The sequence below is a fragment of the Panthera leo genome, chromosome B3 (assembly GCF_018350215.1).
Source record: "Panthera leo isolate Ple1 chromosome B3, P.leo_Ple1_pat1.1, whole genome shotgun sequence".
Lineage (NCBI taxonomy): Eukaryota > Metazoa > Chordata > Mammalia > Carnivora > Felidae > Panthera > Panthera leo.
The window spans coordinates 10,213,613-10,231,735 of record NC_056684.1 but is presented as its reverse complement, the minus strand read 5'-3'; the positions used below and the strand labels follow the sequence as shown (position 1 = coordinate 10,231,735).

The 18,123-nt window shown below is 39.3% G+C and overlaps 1 protein-coding gene across 5 annotated transcripts in view; it reads right to left on the bottom strand.

Annotated features, from left to right (window-relative positions):
- Positions 1-18,123, bottom strand: part of SV2B (synaptic vesicle glycoprotein 2B) — a 215,436-nt gene that overhangs the window by 11,961 nt on the left and 185,352 nt on the right. For all 5 annotated transcript variants that reach the window (XR_006203348.1, XR_006203347.1, XR_006203349.1 and 2 more), the window contains exon 10: positions 1,947-2,080. Coding sequence is in view for 1 of the 5 variants with exons in the window: in XM_042941075.1 (XP_042797009.1) it covers positions 1,947-2,080 (134 nt within the window). In the remaining 4 variants the exon portion in view is untranslated. The remainder of the gene's footprint in view (positions 1-1,946; positions 2,081-18,123) is intronic.

The window sequence follows — 18,123 nt, the reverse complement described above, 5'->3', positions numbered from 1 at the left end:
TCGTCAGGTTTTAATGACAAATAGGAAATGTATAGCTCTCATTTTTTTTTAAGTTCAGGAAGGTAAATCTCATAATGGATTTTTTAGAGACTGAGGGATATCTGGAGGCCAGACATTCAACCTTTTGAGGCTGACCTGATAGAAGAAAAAGATGTTCTTGCATAAACCCTGGTGCTGATGCCAGGGAGAACGCACTGATATGGCATGATGCATGGAGTTCAGTGACAAGATGACATACTTCAGAGCCAAACAACTAAGGAATAAATCCAAGCTCCCTGTGGCCTTGGGCAAGACGTGTGATCCTGGGTTTCCTCGGCTATAAGATGGGAATAATCGTGCATTTCTCACTGGAGACAATGTAGGTGGAGCCCCTGGTAAAACTCAGGTAGTTTCCCTACATCCCAACTTGACCTGGTATGTTAACGTAGGATGTGGTAAAAGTAACAAGGAGAGGTGGCCTGGTGGGATTTTGTGAACTTTTTTTTAATCACGGAAATCCGAAATGGTGCGATTTTAAAATACTCTTATCATCTCACTTCATGCACAGACCTTGAAAACATACAATTTTTCCTTTTCCTTCATTATTGTGAGAACATGACTCTTGAATTTTGCAAGATTCAAATTCTGCGAGGTCTTCAAGAGCACCCCGTGTACGTAAAATGCAGCCTTCCTGGAACCCTGGGTTTTCATCTGTGCCTTATTTTTTAATGTTGTTTATTTATTTTTTTAATTATTTTTTTGGATGTATCTTGTTTTATTTAACAAAGCCTCTGTCAGTTAATATTAAAGACAATTCCAGATGTTCTTTACACATGTATAATTTCTCATATACGTAATTACAACTGTATTTGCTAGCACGGTTCAATAGTAATATGATGTGAACAACTTAAATAAATTTAAATGTTCTAGTAGCCACATTAAAAAAAGTAAAAGAATCAAGTAAAATTACATTTTTTAAAATACTTCATTGTCAAGTTAGCTAACATGCGATATATATGGTGTAGTCTTGGCTTTGGGAGTAGGTTCCTATGATTCATCACTTACATACAACACCAATGCTCATCCTAACAAGTGCCCTCCTCAATGCCCAACACCCATTTTCCCCACCCCCAAGGCCCCCATGAACCCTCAGTTTGTTCTCTGTATTTAAGAATTTCTTGTGGTTTGCCTCCCTCTCTGTTTTTATCTTATTTTTCCTTCCCTTTCCCTATGATCACCTGTTTAGTTTCTCCAATTCCACAAATGAGTGAAAACATATGATATCTGTCTTTTTCTGACTGACTTATTTCACTTAGCATAATACCTTCCAGTTCCATCCATGTTGTTGCAAATGGCAAGATTTCATTCTTTTTCATCACCGAGTAATATTCCATTGTGTGTGTGTGTGTGTGTGTGTGTGTGTGTGTGTCTGTACATATCACATCTTCTTTACCCATTCATTTAGAGAGAGAGAGAGAGAGAGAGCATGTGTGAGCAGGGGGAGGGGGCAGAGAGGGAGAGAGAGAATCCCAAGCAGACTGTCAGAATGTAAAGGGCTTAATTTCATGAACTGTGAGATCATGACCTGAGCCGAAATCAAGAGCAGGACACTCACCCGACTGAGCCACCCATGCACCCCTCATCTGTGTTATATTTTGTTCCTACTGAGGACCTGTAGCACATATCATCAGTCTCCTTGAGACTAGAGCACTCACCCAAACTTTTGTTTTTCGCTTCACGTGCAATAAAACATGCAGACAAAATAAATGCATTGGCAAAAACTGTGCAACTAATCCATGCCATACCTAGGGTGAGAACCCATTTTTCCAACCTGAGTGAGACTCAGTAGTCACATCTGTAAGCACCTTGCTACCGACCCCTAAAGCTTATGACTAAGACTATCGTGTCTTAGATAAGACTAGTCCAAGACCCTTGACCCAGCGCACCCACACCACCCATGTTCTTACCTGTGTTGTAGAAGGTGGTTGATTCAATGGTGCAGTTTTTGAAATAGGTATCAGTAGATGTAACATCTTGAAAATAGCACTCATCAAAGAATGTATCCTCAAAGAGTACGTGTTTAAAGTACATCTTTGTGAACCTGTGGAAAAGACATTAGCCCCTGAGTGATTCAACCAGGCAGAAAGAAGACTTGAGACCAAAATCAAAAGCACAGAAAGGCAGAAAATGGAGAACTTCAAACCAAAGGTGCTGAAACATGGAGTGTTTTTCCATTTCTTTGTGTCTTCTTCAATTTATTTCATAAGCTTTCTGTACTTTTCAGCATACGGATCTTATATGTAGGAGAATCACTGGGTTCTACTCCTGAAACCAAGACTACATTGTATGTTAACTAACTTGAATTTAAATAATAATATTTTTTTTTAAAGATCATTTGGGGCACCTGGGGGGCTCAGTAGGTTGAGTGTCAGTTAAGTGACCGACTTCAGCTCAGGTCATGATCTCACCATTCCTGAGTTTAAGCCCCGCATCGCGCTCTGTGCTGACAGCTAGGAGCCTGGAGCTTGCTTTAGATTCTGTGTCTCCCTCTGCCATTCCCCCACTCGCATCTGTCTCTCTCAAAAATAAACATTAAATTTTTTTTAATTAAATAAAATTAAAATTAAAAAAAAAAAGATCACTTGCTTCAGTGGCTCTCATCCTGCCCTTATATCAGAATCATTGGAAGGCTTGTTAACAATGGCTGGTTACATAATTTGTGGGGTCGAATAAAATGAAAATGCTGGCCCTATGTTCAAAAAGTAAGAAAAAAATGCCTTTAAATGTACTAAAATAATATAAAGCTTTTCCTTTTTACTACGGTCTCTCCCTCTCCCTTCTCCTGATTTGTCCTGGTAGGTTTTTTTTTTACTTGACTAATGTTATTCTAAATAAAGAAACATTTAGAACTTTTTTTAAAAAGGACTAAAACATTATTTTTGACCTAGACTAGTCCCTGTTCCTTAGCTGGTGTTTATAAAGGCGGGAGGGCAGCAGGAGTGAGGAAGCTGGTGCCAACACCCGGTAGATACAGGATCTTCTACAGCACCTGGTGATTCCCAATACGGTCACGGACCTTATGCATCAGACTCATTGACATGTGGGATAGTGTGAAATGAAAATATTGATAAAATGTCACTCTAAGCGGAGCTTTAAGAACATGCAGTTCCCTCAGCTGGTCTTAGTAGGTTTGGAAGCAATAGATTTGGGAGGAACTGAGCGTCTTCATTTTAAAGATTTCCCCAACCAAGATCTGGAGGGACAGGCACTCTCATTCACACGGTTGGTAGAATATAATTGGTGTAGCCTCCTTGGGGAGCAGTTTTGCAAAATTTTAAGTATGTAATCGCTTTGACCTAGAAATCCCGCCTTGAAGAATTTATCCTGCGGTTTGCCTCCCTCTCCGTTTGAAACTAGTTTTTCCCCTTCCCTTCCCTCAATGGTCCTCCATTAAGTTTCTCAAGTTCCACATATGGGTGAAAACATATGATATCTGTCTTTCCCTGACTGACTTATTTCACTTGGCATAATACCATAAGAGACTCTTGAATGCAGAGAACAAACTGAGGGTTGATGGGGGGGTGGGCAGGGGTGAGGGGAAAATGGGTGATGGGCATTGAGGAGGGCACTTGTTGGGATGAGCACTGGGTATTGTATTTAGGTGATGAATCACTGGAATCTACCCCCAAAACCAAGAGCACGCTGTATACACTATACGTTAACTAACCTGACAATAAATTAAAATGAGAGAAAGAAAGAAAGAAAGAAAGAAAGAGAAATAATTTATCCTACCTATACCTGCTCATACATTCAAAGAGAAGCATTCACTGATGCTCATTTTAACATCTCTTTTTTTTCTTTTTGAGAGAGAGAGACAGAGAGAGAACAAGAGCATGAGTGGGGGGAGGGGCAGAGGGAGAGAAAAACTCTTAATCAAGCTGCATGCTCATTGTGGAGCCCAACTTGGGGCTCAATCTCACAACCATGAGATCATGACCTCAGCCAAAATCAACAGTCAGACGCTTAAGTGACTGAGCCACCCAGCCACCCTGCAACATTTCTTTTTTAAAAAAAATTGTTTTTAACATTTATTTACTTTTGAGACACGGAGCATGAGCAGGGAGGGGGCAGAGAGGGAGACACAGAATCTGAAGCAGGCTCCAGGCTCTGAGCTGTCAGCATAGAGCTCAATGCGGGGCTCAAACCCACAAACTGTGAGATCATGACCTGAGCTGCAGTCGGATGCTTAACGGACTGAGCCACCCAGGAGCCCCATAACATTTCTTATAAGAATTGATTACTAGAAGGATGATGGGTACGTAGGTAGGTAGGTAGACAGATAAACAGATAGATACCACACAGTGGAATCACATGTGGCTGTTACAGTTATTAGGTAGATCTGCATGTCTTAATATGGAATAATCTTCAAGGTATATTGTTAACTGAAAAAAAAAATCAAGTGCAATATAGTGTCTCTAGCATGTGAGCATTCCCGTAAGAAAAGATATGGTACATCACCTCTGACGCATAGAATATATCCAAAAAGTTGCACAAGAAACTGGTAGGTGTGGTTGGCCCTAGGGAGGTGCAATGGGGGTCAGGAATGAGATAATGTCAATCCTTCCTTTATACCACACATATATACACTTGTCACTTAAAAACAAAACAACTAATAAGGGGGAAGCATCTACGTGACTCTGAGATGCAGCCACATTTGGAAGTACTGCTCTAGTCCAACTCCTTACTAGGAAAAAACTATCTTACATTCAAAAACATGGACCAGGGGCGCCTGGGTGGCTCAGTCGGTTAAGCATCCGACTTCAGCTCGGGTCACGATCTCACGGTCCATGAGTTCGAGCCCCGTGTCGGGCTCCGTGCTGACAGCTCAGAACCTGGAGCCTGTTTCAGATTCTGTGTCTCCCTCTCTCTCTGACCCTCCCCCATTCATGCTCTGTCTCTGTCTCAAAAATAAATAAACGTTAAAAAAAAAATTTTTTTTAAACAAAAAATGTGGACTGATGTACATGAACTAACTTCTTCCTCTGCTGGGCCTTTCCCAAGCTAGGTCAAACCTGTAAGCTAGAAGCCTTGGATGTGATTTGTGGAGAATTACAACCCATTCGTTCATTTGTCTATTCATGTATTTATACACTCAGTCTTCAGCAAAACTCAACTTAGCATGGTATTAGGTGCTACGAATACAGAGAGGAAAGACATGGTCCCTGCCTTCAAGTCTAATTGGAGAACAAGCCAAGCAAACAGACAACACACAATACAGTGGGAATCACAGTGACAGAGGTAGCACAGGCTGCTGAGACTCATTGTTCCCCTTCAGGGCCACCACATAATTCAGTCCATGACCACGTATGATGACCAGTTCCCCTTTTCCTTCATGCTATATTGTATTTTGCTAACAGCCCTAATCTAGATTCACCTGTCGCTAGCTTCTGCAAAACGACCCCCACCCAGTAAGAAGGCCTGAGCGTGTGCTTCTCAAAGAGAGGTCCCCGGACCTCTTGCAACAGAACACAACAGAAGACTGCTGTGAAGGATGCTGTCTCCTATATGCCTAGACCACTTGAACCAGAATCACCAGAGGCAGAGGCCAAATTACTTTGTACAATGTTTCATAGGGTCAGATGTGCTACAGACTTTTAAACAGGGGCCTCCAAAGGCTATCACTGAACTCTTCAGGTTTCCACAGAGAAATGAATCGGTAAGCCTTTTGTTACAGGAAGATGCCTTTGATTTCAAAATTAATGTGATTCGTATGCTGGATATGTTTACTCAGGAAAGCTATTCCTGGAGACTGTCTCAGGTCTTTGCCTTTCTTAATATATCCTTCTCTTTAATATAGTAATAGGCTGCTGATGTGGCCTTCAGATATATTTTAATGTTCTGGCGAGGGTGGGTGAGGGAGCAGAGCCATAAATCATAATGGGCCTGACGCAAGCAGACCTTAAACTGTATCTCCAAGTGAGTTATAAAAAGCCAAAGTTATAAAGAAAGAGATAAAAGGAGAAAGGGCCATGGCATATTTTATGAGTCTTTATATAAATCATCCCCTATCTCTAATTTATATACTGAACTGGTCCAAGATTCTTCATACAGGAGAGTTAAAAGGCTGAAAGGAAAGTTTGCACAAGTATCTTATGGAACTTGTCCTGTAAGAAAACAGGATCCGTTGGCAATCCAGAGTCCATGGCAGAATTATTACTACAAACACTTTATGTCAATGGTTAGTCTACCAAAGGATCTAAACTATGCCCAAAATTGTATCAATTTAGTCACGTGTTTTACCTGATAGCATCCTCAAGAAACTCAGTCTAATTAAAGAGATAAACAAGGAAACTAATCATTAAAATTTAGTGTGATAATGATCAAGAGAGAGGTATGTCATAAGATATTTCAAAGGGGGCACTTTTCAGGGAGAATATTTCAGGGAGAATATAAACAATGGGTACAGTTCTCCAAAGCTTCTGCACGTATATCCTATTATATCATAAGCCTTCCAGGTACAGTAAAATGAAACAGAATGGTCAAGAAAGGAACTGGAATTCTAGTCTCTCACACATTATCTCATGTCAGGTCCTAATCTGATGTAAAGCAGAGTGTAAACAAGGGAATCGTTGGCTTCAGAAAATATATGCTTGGACCTAGTTTGCTTAAAGAATGGAGGAAACTGAAAATGTTGCCTGAACTCTCTATATAATTTCCTAAATTCCCCAAATGTAGTCATCAGGCTTTTTCTCCACCTCTGATACCATTCTCCAGAAAATGAAGAGTAGGGTCCCAACTTTCAGAGCTTAATCACCAAGAGGTCTCAGGCAAGTCTTTTCTCCTCTCTAAGCTTGCATTTACAAATCTTTAAAACAGGGGTATGGAGGAGGTGTTTCTTCCCAGCTCCATATGGTTCTATAAATGAGAAGGGCCTTAACTGTGTGTTGCCTGAGAGGAAATAAAAGATATGGCCTAGGATATGGTCATCTTACTTCTCCACATTATGAAAATATGCTCTCACGGAGAATAGGAAGATATTTATGAAAAGAAATACTGGTGCCAATGTCAATCAAATAGTCTCTAAAAACACATACTTATGCCTCAGTGAATCTGCCAGTAAACCCAATTTCCTTGCTTCCATTTCGTTCACACTCAAGGCCAACCAAGTGCCGAAATCGCAAGAACTCATCCTGTCTCTTTTACAAAGATCCTAGCATGTGTATAGCATTTGGGAATAAAATCTTAAACAGAATGACAAAAGTAGAATATAGGGGGGCACCTGGGTGACTCAGTCGGTTCAGCTCCCAACTCTTGATCGTGGCTCAGGTCATGATCTCACAGTTCGTAAGACTGAGCCCCACGCTGGACTCTGTGCTGACAGCTGGAGCTTGCTTAGGATTCTCTCTCCCCCTCTCTCTCTGCCCCTCCCCCAATCACATGGTCTCTCTCTCTCTCTCTCTCTCTCTCTCCTCCTCAAAATAAATAAATAAACTGTTAAAAAGTAGAATATAGGGGTGTTGCCTGGGTGGCTCAGTCAGTTATGTGTCTGACTCTTGATTTCAGCTCAGGTCATGATCTCACAGTTTGTGAGTTTGAGCCCCACATTGGGCTCTTCACTGACAGTGTGGAACCTGCTTGGGATTCTCTGTCTACGTATGTCTTGCCCCTCCCCTCCCTCTCAAAAGTAAATAAATAAACATTTTTTTTTAAGTAGACTATAGAGTCACCTGGGTGGCTCAGTCAGTTAAGCAACTGACTTTGGCTCAGGTCATGATCTCAGCTCATGAGTTCAAGCCCCATGTCAGACACTGTTCTTACAGCTTGGAGCCTGAAGCCTGCTTTGGATTCTGTGTCTCCCTCTCTCTCTGCTCTTCCCCTACTCATGCTCTGTCTCTCTGTCTCTCAAAGATATTTTTTTAAGTAAAAAGTAGAATATAGGGAAAAAAAGAAATAACAAAGATAAAGCAATTATTCATTTGCAAGAGAAAAAAAGTAGAAAAACTTCATATGCAAATAAAGTTATAAACATTCTAAATAAAATATTAATTTAAACACACTAAAATATGGAAAGGACTAAAATTCCTTCAACTGGTAAATGGATGAAAATGTAGTAGTACATTCATACCATGGACTAGTACTCTGCCATAAAATAAACTGCCAAATGTGCAATGACATAGATAGAGCTCAAGTACATAATGCTAAGTGCAAAAAAAAAAATGGATTAAAAGCTTCGTATTACAAAATTCCATTTATGTGACAAAGAGATCATTGGCTGCCAGGGACTGGAGGTGGAGTAAGGATTGACTGCAAAGTGGCATGAGGAAATCTGGGGAGTAACGAATCTATTCTGTATTTGGATTGACTGTATGCACTTGGCAAGCTCACAGAACTGTACTGTAAAAAGGGCAAATTTTACTGTATATAAATTATACCCCAATAAAAAGGAAGTCAAAACAAATTTCTAAGGTAATAATAGCTACCAAAAAAACTGAAACCAAGCACAAATACTAGATCAACTCAACACTCCCATATCCCGTAAATGCTTAGCAAAAGAGAAGATGTACCCATTTCTTTAAAAAGTCTCTACTGTCCTACATAAGATATCTGACTTTCAACCAAAAATTACAAGATACACAAAGAGGCAAGAACAAAACATTATGTCAAAACAAAGTAATATTACAAAAACAGAAATAAAGTGGTGCCTAGGTGTTTGAGTTGGTTAAGTGACTCTTGATTTTGGCTCAGGTCATGGTATCACAGTGGGGAGAGGGAGCCCCACGTTGGGCTTCATTCTGGGCATGAAGCCTGCTTAAGATTCTCTTTCAGGGTGCCTGGATGGCTCAGTCATTTAAGCATCCAACTCTTGGTTTCAGCTCAGGTCATGATCTCATGGTTCATGAGTTTGAGCCCCACATCAGCTCTGTGCTGACAGTGTGGAGCCTGCTTGGGATTCTCTCTCTCTCCCTCTCTCTCTGCCCCTCCCTACCCCCCTCTCTCTCTCTCTCAAAAAAAAAATAAATAAACTAAAAAAAGAAGATTCTCTCCTCTCCTTCTGCCCCTCCGCCCTGCCCCCACTGCTTGCACATTCTCTGTCTCAAAATAAATAAATAAAAACTATATATATATATATATATGTATATGTACATATATATATATATATATATATATATATATATGTATATATATAATCATTGCTGGAATTATTATTTAATTTAAAATAACTAGAATTAACATATTAAAGCCCTAACGGAAAAGGTGGATAACATGCATACATGATGGAGAATTCTATCACAAAGAGGTAAACTATTAGAAAGAATCAAATAGAAATGCTAGAAATTTTGTTAAAACAGTACAACAGATTAAGAATACCCTTAATGGACTCATCAGGGACTCATCATATTCAACGAAGGAATTACATAGCTTGTATATAACTCAAGGGAAATTACCAAAACTAAAACATAAAGAGAAAAATAAAGGGGAAACCCCAGAAAAGAGAATTCAGAGACTTGGGGAAACTATCAAACAATCTAACGTAAGTGCAATTGGAATTTCAGAAAGAAAAGAGAGAAAAAATTTGGCATAGGACCTGTTTGAAGAGATAATGGCTAAAAATTTTCCTAAATTAATGAAACAGGCCAAACCACAACTCCAAGAAACTCATAGAACCTCAAGCAGAAACTCATAGAACCTCAAATATTATCAACTTACATTTGAAACTTGGATCTTCATAAAGAAATGAAGCCCTCTAGAAATGGCTAAATTATAGGGATATATAAAAAAAAAATCTTTTTTCTTTTTTAAGTCACTATAAATGATAACTGAGTGTCTAATGTAAAAATAGGGGGTGCCTGGGTGGCTCTGTTGGTTAAGCATCTGACTCCTGATTTCAGCTCAGGTCATGATCTCGCAGTTCGTGTTTTTGAGCCCTGCATCAGGCTTTGTGCTGAAAGCATGGAGCCTGCTTGGGATTCTCTCTCTCTCTCTCTCTCTCTCTCTCTCTCTCTCTCCCTCTCCCTCTCCCTCTCTCTCTCTCTCTCTCCCTCTCCCTGTATGCTCCCCAGTTCACATGTTCTCATTCTCTCCCTCCGTCTCTCTCTTCCTCTCTCTCACAAAATATTGTGCACCCTAGCATATGTAAAAGTAAACTGCATGACAGTAGCATAAAACATGACAGAAAATGACAGTGTTCTATTGAAAAGCTCTCACATGATGTGTGAAGTTAATATATTATTTGAAGATAGTGATTAATGAAAGATATATATTGTAAGCTCAAGGCAAACACTCAATTTTTTAAAAAGAGGAATAAATAATAAGCTAGTATTGAAGATAAAACAGAATTATGAAAATAATATAAAACAGAGCAGAAAACAGTAAAAAAAAAGAGAATAGAGAAAACAGCTAACAATATGATAGAAAAAGTGGAACGATATGCTATCTATAAGGAACCTACTTAACTCTAAAAACATAATAAAAGAAAAAAATGGAAACAGTAAATACCAATCAGAAGAATCCTGGAGATTCAGATAATATCAGATAAAGTAAACTTAGGGCAAGGAATATTATCAGGGAATAAGGGGTATATTACATAATGATAAAGCCATCAATTCTCCAATAAGACAAAACCAATACAAATGTGTATGCACCTCACAACAGAACTTTAAAAAAAGAAAGCCCTATAGCATATAGATTGCATTATCTGGCCAAAACATAAATATATATATATATATATATATATATATATATATATATATATATAATATTATATTATATTATATTATATTATATTATATTATATTATATTTTGACACTTCTAAATAATTTTGAGATGAAGAGTAAATATTATGGGAAAATATAAAATAAATATAAGAAGTTGATGCTGCTGAAGCAAAATTGGAGTGAAATGTTCCTAATTAAATTCATTCACTTTTTAAAAAATATCAAGAAATATGAAAAAGAAACTAAGACATAAAGAAAGAAATATGAGAAAAAATATTATTATTTAAATATAAAATATGCAAAACTCCAGTAAGACTGATTGTAAAAAAAGACTAAAAGCGCAAATGGGTAGTATTAGTAGTAAAAAGGAAGAATTTATTGTTACAAATCTAATAAAAACATATATATCATAAGACAATGTTGTGAAGAACTTTGTGACAATATAATTAAAGCTTAAAAGAAATAATTTTCCAAAAGAAAAATGAGCATATCTGAATATATTAATGCCATTTAAAAATGAATTGTTAATCAAAATCTGTTACCTCAATTAATGGCAAGCTGATATGGTTAGAGAGGCTATCTTTACCAAACCCTCAAGGAATCAACTACCACTACCTTACACAATTTGTTTTAGAAGAAAAAGTGTGTGTGTGGCGGGGGGGGGGGGGGGGTGGTAATAAACTTGGTAACAAAGGCAAATGGAAAAAGTATAAGGAAAATACGTACCATCTTATGAACAGGTGTAAAAATCCTAAATAGTACTTTAGCAAATCAAATTTGTCAATCTATTGCCATGAAACAAATTAACAATGAATTAGTAATACACATCCCAGGAATCAAGTATGGTTGAAAACCAGAAAAACTATTATTTTAACATATCATATGAGTAGGTCCAAGGAGAAAACCATATAATTATCATAGTAGATGCAGAAAAACATTTGACAGACTCAATATACTTTTTTGACAAAAAAGAAGCTCGGCATAATCAAAACAGCAGAGATTTTTCTTAACTTTCTAAAGACTAAGATTCAAAACATACAGCAGATATCATATTTAAGGATGAGATACCAAAAGCACCCACTGATGTCAAGATACCCATTAGTCCTGCTCCTATCCATCACTGAGCACAACACAACGAAAAGAGAACATAATTATAGGGAGAAGAAAGGAAGAGATAAAATTATCATTAATTTTTGTCAATGTGTTTGCCACATACAAGAACCAAGCAAATCTACCAAGAAGTTATCAAAATGAATAGAGTTGTGTCAATGTGTTAGATAAAAAAAAAAAAAAAAACATGTATAAGGGAAAAAGGTGAAGGGGCAAGAAAAGAAAGAGAAGAGAAGGAGGAGAGAAGAGGGAGGAGGAGGAGAAAAAGAGAGGGTAAAGGTCCCACTCACAATAGCAGCAGGAACAATAAAGCATCAGTAATAAGCCTCACAAAATACATATGAGATTTTTGTAATCTTTATTTATTTTTGAGAGAGAGAGAGAGAGAGAGAGAGAGCAGGAGGAGCACAGAGAAAGGGAGACAGAGGATGCAAAGCAGGCTCTGCACTGACAGCAGAGAGCTCGATGCGGACTCGAACTCACAAACCACGAGATCATGACCTGAGCTGAAGTCAGCACTTAACCGACTGAGCCACCCACATGCCCCGTGAGATCTTTATAGAGAATATTTTAAACCAATATTGAAGGGCATAAAACAATGACTAAGTAAACAGAAATGCGGTATTCAATGATTGGAAGATTCTACTTTGTAAAGATGTCCCCCGATGAATCTAGACCTTCTATGTCACTCCAATCAAAATCCCAACCAGCTGTTGTTAATGGAATTTTAGAACTTGATCCTAAAACTCATCTGGAACAGCACAGGGGCAAAATCAGCCAAGAAAAATGTTAAGAACGAGGTGGAAGAATCTGGAAACACAACAAAACAATGAAGTTCCAGCAATAACGTCAGCGTGGTAAAGGAAGAGATAAATTAGAACCATGGACCCAAACGGAAAGCCGAGAAATACAGTCACACATATACGGAAAAGTCACTTACGATAAAAGTGTTACTACATAGCAACAGGTGAGAGATGGGCAACTTCATAAATGTAGAAACAACTGGTTATTCCTATGGGAGAAAAATCAAATGATTTCTCTGATAGATGGAGACCACCTCCAGGCAAATTAAGGGCTGGAGTGTGAAAAGAAGCTTTCAAACTTAGAGAAACAAACAGAAAATGACTTTGGACTTCCAACAGGAAGGATTTCTTAAATTAGAGCCAAAAGGCACAAATCTTAAAGGTAAGTGGCAAACCTGGTGTTAGAGTACAAAATCTCTGCCCAAGAAAGGACTGTTTACACAAAAGTTAAAAAGCAAATCGCAAAATGTCACAGCCGAGAGGAACCCAAGGAGGCATGACTGACCACTAACTGTGATGTAGTGTCCTGGATGGAACCTGGAACAGAGAGAGAGCAGCGGGTAAAAGGAAATCCAAGGAAAGCATGGACTTTACTGATACCATACTGATATTGGTTTATTAATCGTAACCCGTGTGCCATGGTAATATAAGATATTATAACAGAACAAACAAGGGGTTGGGTATATGGAAACTCTGCACTATCTTTGCAATTTTTCTGTGAAACTAAAATTGTTCGATAATAAATAAAATAGACTTATTTTTTTAAAAACACAGAAAAATTTCAAACATATAGTTGACAATTCGTTTTTACAAATAAATGTAAAGAACTCATGAGCTGTAGACTGAGTGTGTGGGTCCCCCCCAAATCCATATGTTGAAACCTAATCCTCAATGTGATGGTATTAAGAGGTAGGGCCTCCGGGAGGAATTAGGTCATGAGAGTCATGAAGGGGATTGGTGCCTTTGTAAAAGGGGCCCCAGGAAGCTCCCTCCTGCGTTTCTCCTTGTGAGCACACAGCAAGCAGACAGCCATCTAGGAACCAGGAAGAGGACCCTCACCAGACACAGAATCTCCCTGTGCCTTCACCTTGAACTTCCAGCCTCCAGAACTGGAAGAAATAAATTTCTTTTGTTTATAAGCCACCCAGTCTGTGGTATTTTGCTATGGCAGCTTGAAGGGACTCAGATATCATGCAAATTAATATGAAAATGATTATCCAATGACTGAAATAAACGGAGCCCATGAACAGGTGCAGAAGAAGAAACCTGAAGAGCCAAGAAATACAGGAAAAGATACTCAAACTCATCAGGACTAGAAAATGCCAATTAAATGACAGAGAGACCACATCACCCTCCTCAATCCCACAAACCGAGACTGAGCCCAGTTGTAGTGAAACAGGTGCACTCATCCTGCTCAGTGGGAAGTGTACTTTGTACAAGCCTCGTGGAGACCAGTGTGGCACTGAGGCTGAAGGTGTTCACATCCTTCCATCCAGCGATTCCACCTCTAGGTATATAAGCTAGAAACGTCTTCCACAAGAACACATATAGTCAAAAACTGCGAATGATTTAAATGTCCATCAAAAGAAGAAGAGACAAAGGGGTGCCTGGGTGGCTCAGTCAGTTGAGTGTCTGACTCTTGATTTTGGCTCAGGTCCTGATCCCAGGGTCGTAGGATTGAGCCCTGTGTCCATGCTGGCTGTGGAACCTGCTTAAGATTCTCTCTCTCCGTCTGCCCCTCCCCTGCTCACACGTGCACATGTGTGAGTGCTCTTTCTCAAAAAAAAGTAAGTAAATAAACAAATGAATAAAGCACAACTACATTATGGAATGCTCACATAATGGGATTTAAATTAATGAAACTGAATTATGTAGCTATATTAACGAATTCAAAGAATCTTCAAAACCCTAATTTATACAAAAAAACAAGTTGTGAAATTTATAGTATAATTATACATTTACATTTATAACATAGTATGATATTTATCTAAACTTTAAACCACACAAAAGAATACTGTACAATGTTTGTAGATATATAAACACATGGGAAAAATATAAAAACACTCACGAATATAACACACCAAATTTATTAACAATGGTGATCGTGGGGCACCTGGGTGGCTTAGTCAGTTGAGCATCCAACTTCAGGTCAGGTCATGATCTCGCAGTTCGTGGGTTTAAGCCTCTCATCGGGCTCTGTGCTGACAGCTCAGAGCCTGGAGCCTGCTTTGGATTCTGTGTCTCCCTCTCTCCCTGCCCCTCCCCTGCTTGTGCTCTCTCTCTCTCAGAAATAAATAAACATTTAAAAATTTTTTTAAAAAAGCAATGGTGATCATCATGCTTTGGGAGAGGGAAGGATCGCACCAAGTGACACAGAGTGAGTAATATTTAATCTATTTTAAAATCTGGAGTAAATATAGCCTAGTTTATGATTTTATAATGTTAGGTGCTCTGAATAGGGTTGTTGGCATTATTCTCCATTCTCCACATATTTGATGTATTTCACAATGGAATTAAAAAGAAAGGAGACAGAACAATTGTTATTTGCAAATGATGACATCATATAACAATAGCAAAGGGAAACTGTTAGGACTAATAAAAGAGCTTAGTTAGATACCAGATAAACACCCCAAAATCAATAGGATCTCTATTTATTTGCAATAACCTGTGTAAATGTTTGATGGGGAGAAAGCAAACCCATTTTCAGAAGCCAATTAAGTTATAAAATATCCTGGAAGGGTCTCCACAAAGAACTAGGCAGGGCCTACATTAAATTACAAAATTTTACACTGAGCAATTTTATCAACTCTGAACCATGATGTATGTTTTATATCTCAACATTACGGTGCTCAGATATGGAATTGGAGGCTTACACAGGTCAGAGAGGGTTTGGCTAGTCTCTGATGCGTATAGACTTGGAACCTAGTCCCTTAAGCTTCTTCCTCAGACCCAGAAGCCAGAAGGTGCATTTACACATTTCCCAGCCTTTGGAAGTTCACGGACCTTCACTGCCCTGAAACAGACCCCTGCAGCTGAAGAAATTTCTTATGCATGCCTCACTACAAGGAGCTTTGAACAGTGTGGGTTTCACCTCAGTGTGATGCATGAAACCAACCTTCTCTTTTCTGCTACACTAGCTGCCTTATTTCAGAGATCAACCCCCTGACCTTCCATTAGAATTCATTAGATGGTATCTCATTGTGGCTTTGATTTGTATTTCTCTGATGATGAGTGATGTTGAGCATCTTTTCATGTGTCTGTTAGCCATCTGGATGTCTTCTTTGGAAAAATGTCTGTTCGTGTCTTCCATCCATTTCTTCACTGGATTATTTGCTTTTTGGGTGTTGAGTCTGATAGCTTTTCTCCTATTTTTTCCCCTGGCTGATTGTCTTGTATAATCTCCTTCCCCGGTCCTAACCCTCCCAGAAAGGAGACCCGCCAAGCAGAAATTCCTTCCCATTGGAAAGGGTAAGTTAATTAATTAATTACTTTACACATGCTCTGGGGCAAAACGCTATCCTCCTTTCAATTAACAGTACGAGAAGCCTGGCCTGACATTTTGGCTCAGGGTTTAGAATACAAACTTTTTCTCTTGACTTTCTTGCACTTTCCAAAAACTCATGAGTTCTACCACAAAAGCGGTGTGAGAACTCAGAGCCCCCTGATCCCATTAGATGCACCAGGAGGCTGCAGATGGTGCTTGGGGGACCGGCCAAAACTGATCTGTGTATACTTTGGTTTCTTCTTGGTGCCAGAGATGGTCTTTCAGCAGGATGAAGTTCAGGTTTCAAGAGGTTCTCTTTTATTGACAAAGCCTGTGGGTTTCCCCCATGTGGGGTAGTCAGTAAAGTAAATAATTTCTATCTAAATTTTAAATTAGCAAAATGTGGATAAAATCAGCAAAGTGCGGATTGGAGAAGTGTCCCACCCAAGCTAGAGAGCAGCAGTTAACTCTCAGAAGAGGCTTGGGGTTTTCAAAGATGAGGGGTCTTCTACTGTACGACCGGCAGGTGGCAGCAAAATCCAAGAAAAGAAATCAGGTTCCTTCATTTCTTAGATCAGTTTCAATGTTCCTAATCTTCCAAGTTAAAAAACCCCCTTTATATTCATTCAAACAATTTGCTGGGAGTAAAAAATATGGGCTTCACGTGATAGCAGGCTACTTTTAGGATCCACTGGTTAAAAAACATATAAATGTCAAGTTAAAATGAACTCACCGCTACTTTTGAAGGAATTTATATTTTACTAATTACACAAAAATAGCCACGTGCTCTTGAAATGTAGAAATATGGCAGCATATCTGTGCATGTGGAATGTTTACATCCATTCTCAGACAATGCTTGGCATGCCTATGTATTCTCAGACCCTTGGCAATAACTGTATGGTCCCCTAGGGTCCTGAGTCCATTGGAGATCACTGCTTTCATGAACCCTGGCTTCCTCCTCACTCCCACCCGGAAGCTTGACACAAGTTTCCGGAGGCTGAGAAAGTTTAGAAAAACTGAGTGGATCAGAAGTTCCCATTTTCTATGTACCTAAGTCTAAGAACTCTAAAACCAGCCTGTTGCAAACCATGAGGCTTCTGGCATTGCAATGAACTTTTCAATGCAGAAAATACCATGTGACACAGGGCCTCTGTGGGAATGGAGAGTTTCCCAGTGAGACACTATCTGGAGTTAACCAAGGGTCTGGGATCGAAGTCCGACTGTTCTATTTACGCTGGATGCGTGACTTGGGCAAGCCAGTCAGCCTCTCTGAGTTTCTGTACCCCCAAGCATATTCCTTACCTCCTGAAGGGTTCCATCATTTTTGTGAGGATTAAATGTAATAGTCTAGGGGCACCTGGGTGGCTCAGTCGGTTAAGTGTCTGACTTGGGCTCAGGTCATGATCTTGCGGTCCATGGGTTCGAGTCCTGCATCAGGCTCTGTGCTGACACCTTAGAGCCTGGAGCCTGCTTGGGATTCTTTGTGTGTCCCTCTCTCTCTGCCCCTCCCCCGCTCATGCGCTCGCTCTCTCTCTCTCTCAAAAATAAACATTAAAAAATAATAATAAATAAACAAACTATCAAATGCAATAGTCTATATAAAGCACTTAAGGCAGCTGCCAGCACATAGAAATGCTTCATCATGTCAACGGTCATGTTATGCTTATAAGCCTCATTAGCCATGTCATACTATGGTCACTACTACTAACATCACAATAGAATATCAATGAACATTGGAAACTTCATAAATGAGGTCTTTTTTACTGACTCGGTCTGTGCAGGGAATGGTGTCACATCATGGGTGACATCTGGCCATCCGTAATGTCCCTTAGTTTCCAACACTTACAAAGAGTTCTTATAAAGCAAGGGCAACATTTCTTCCTTGGCAACGTCAGCACAAAGTCGCCTGACTTAACAGCAAAGAGCCCTGAGAGTGAGAAATCCCGGGGTAACTGCCGTCCATCCCCACTAGCTGCCATCGCTGGAGTGACCACTCTCAGCAGATTTCAGTGACTGAAGTGTCTGCACAGA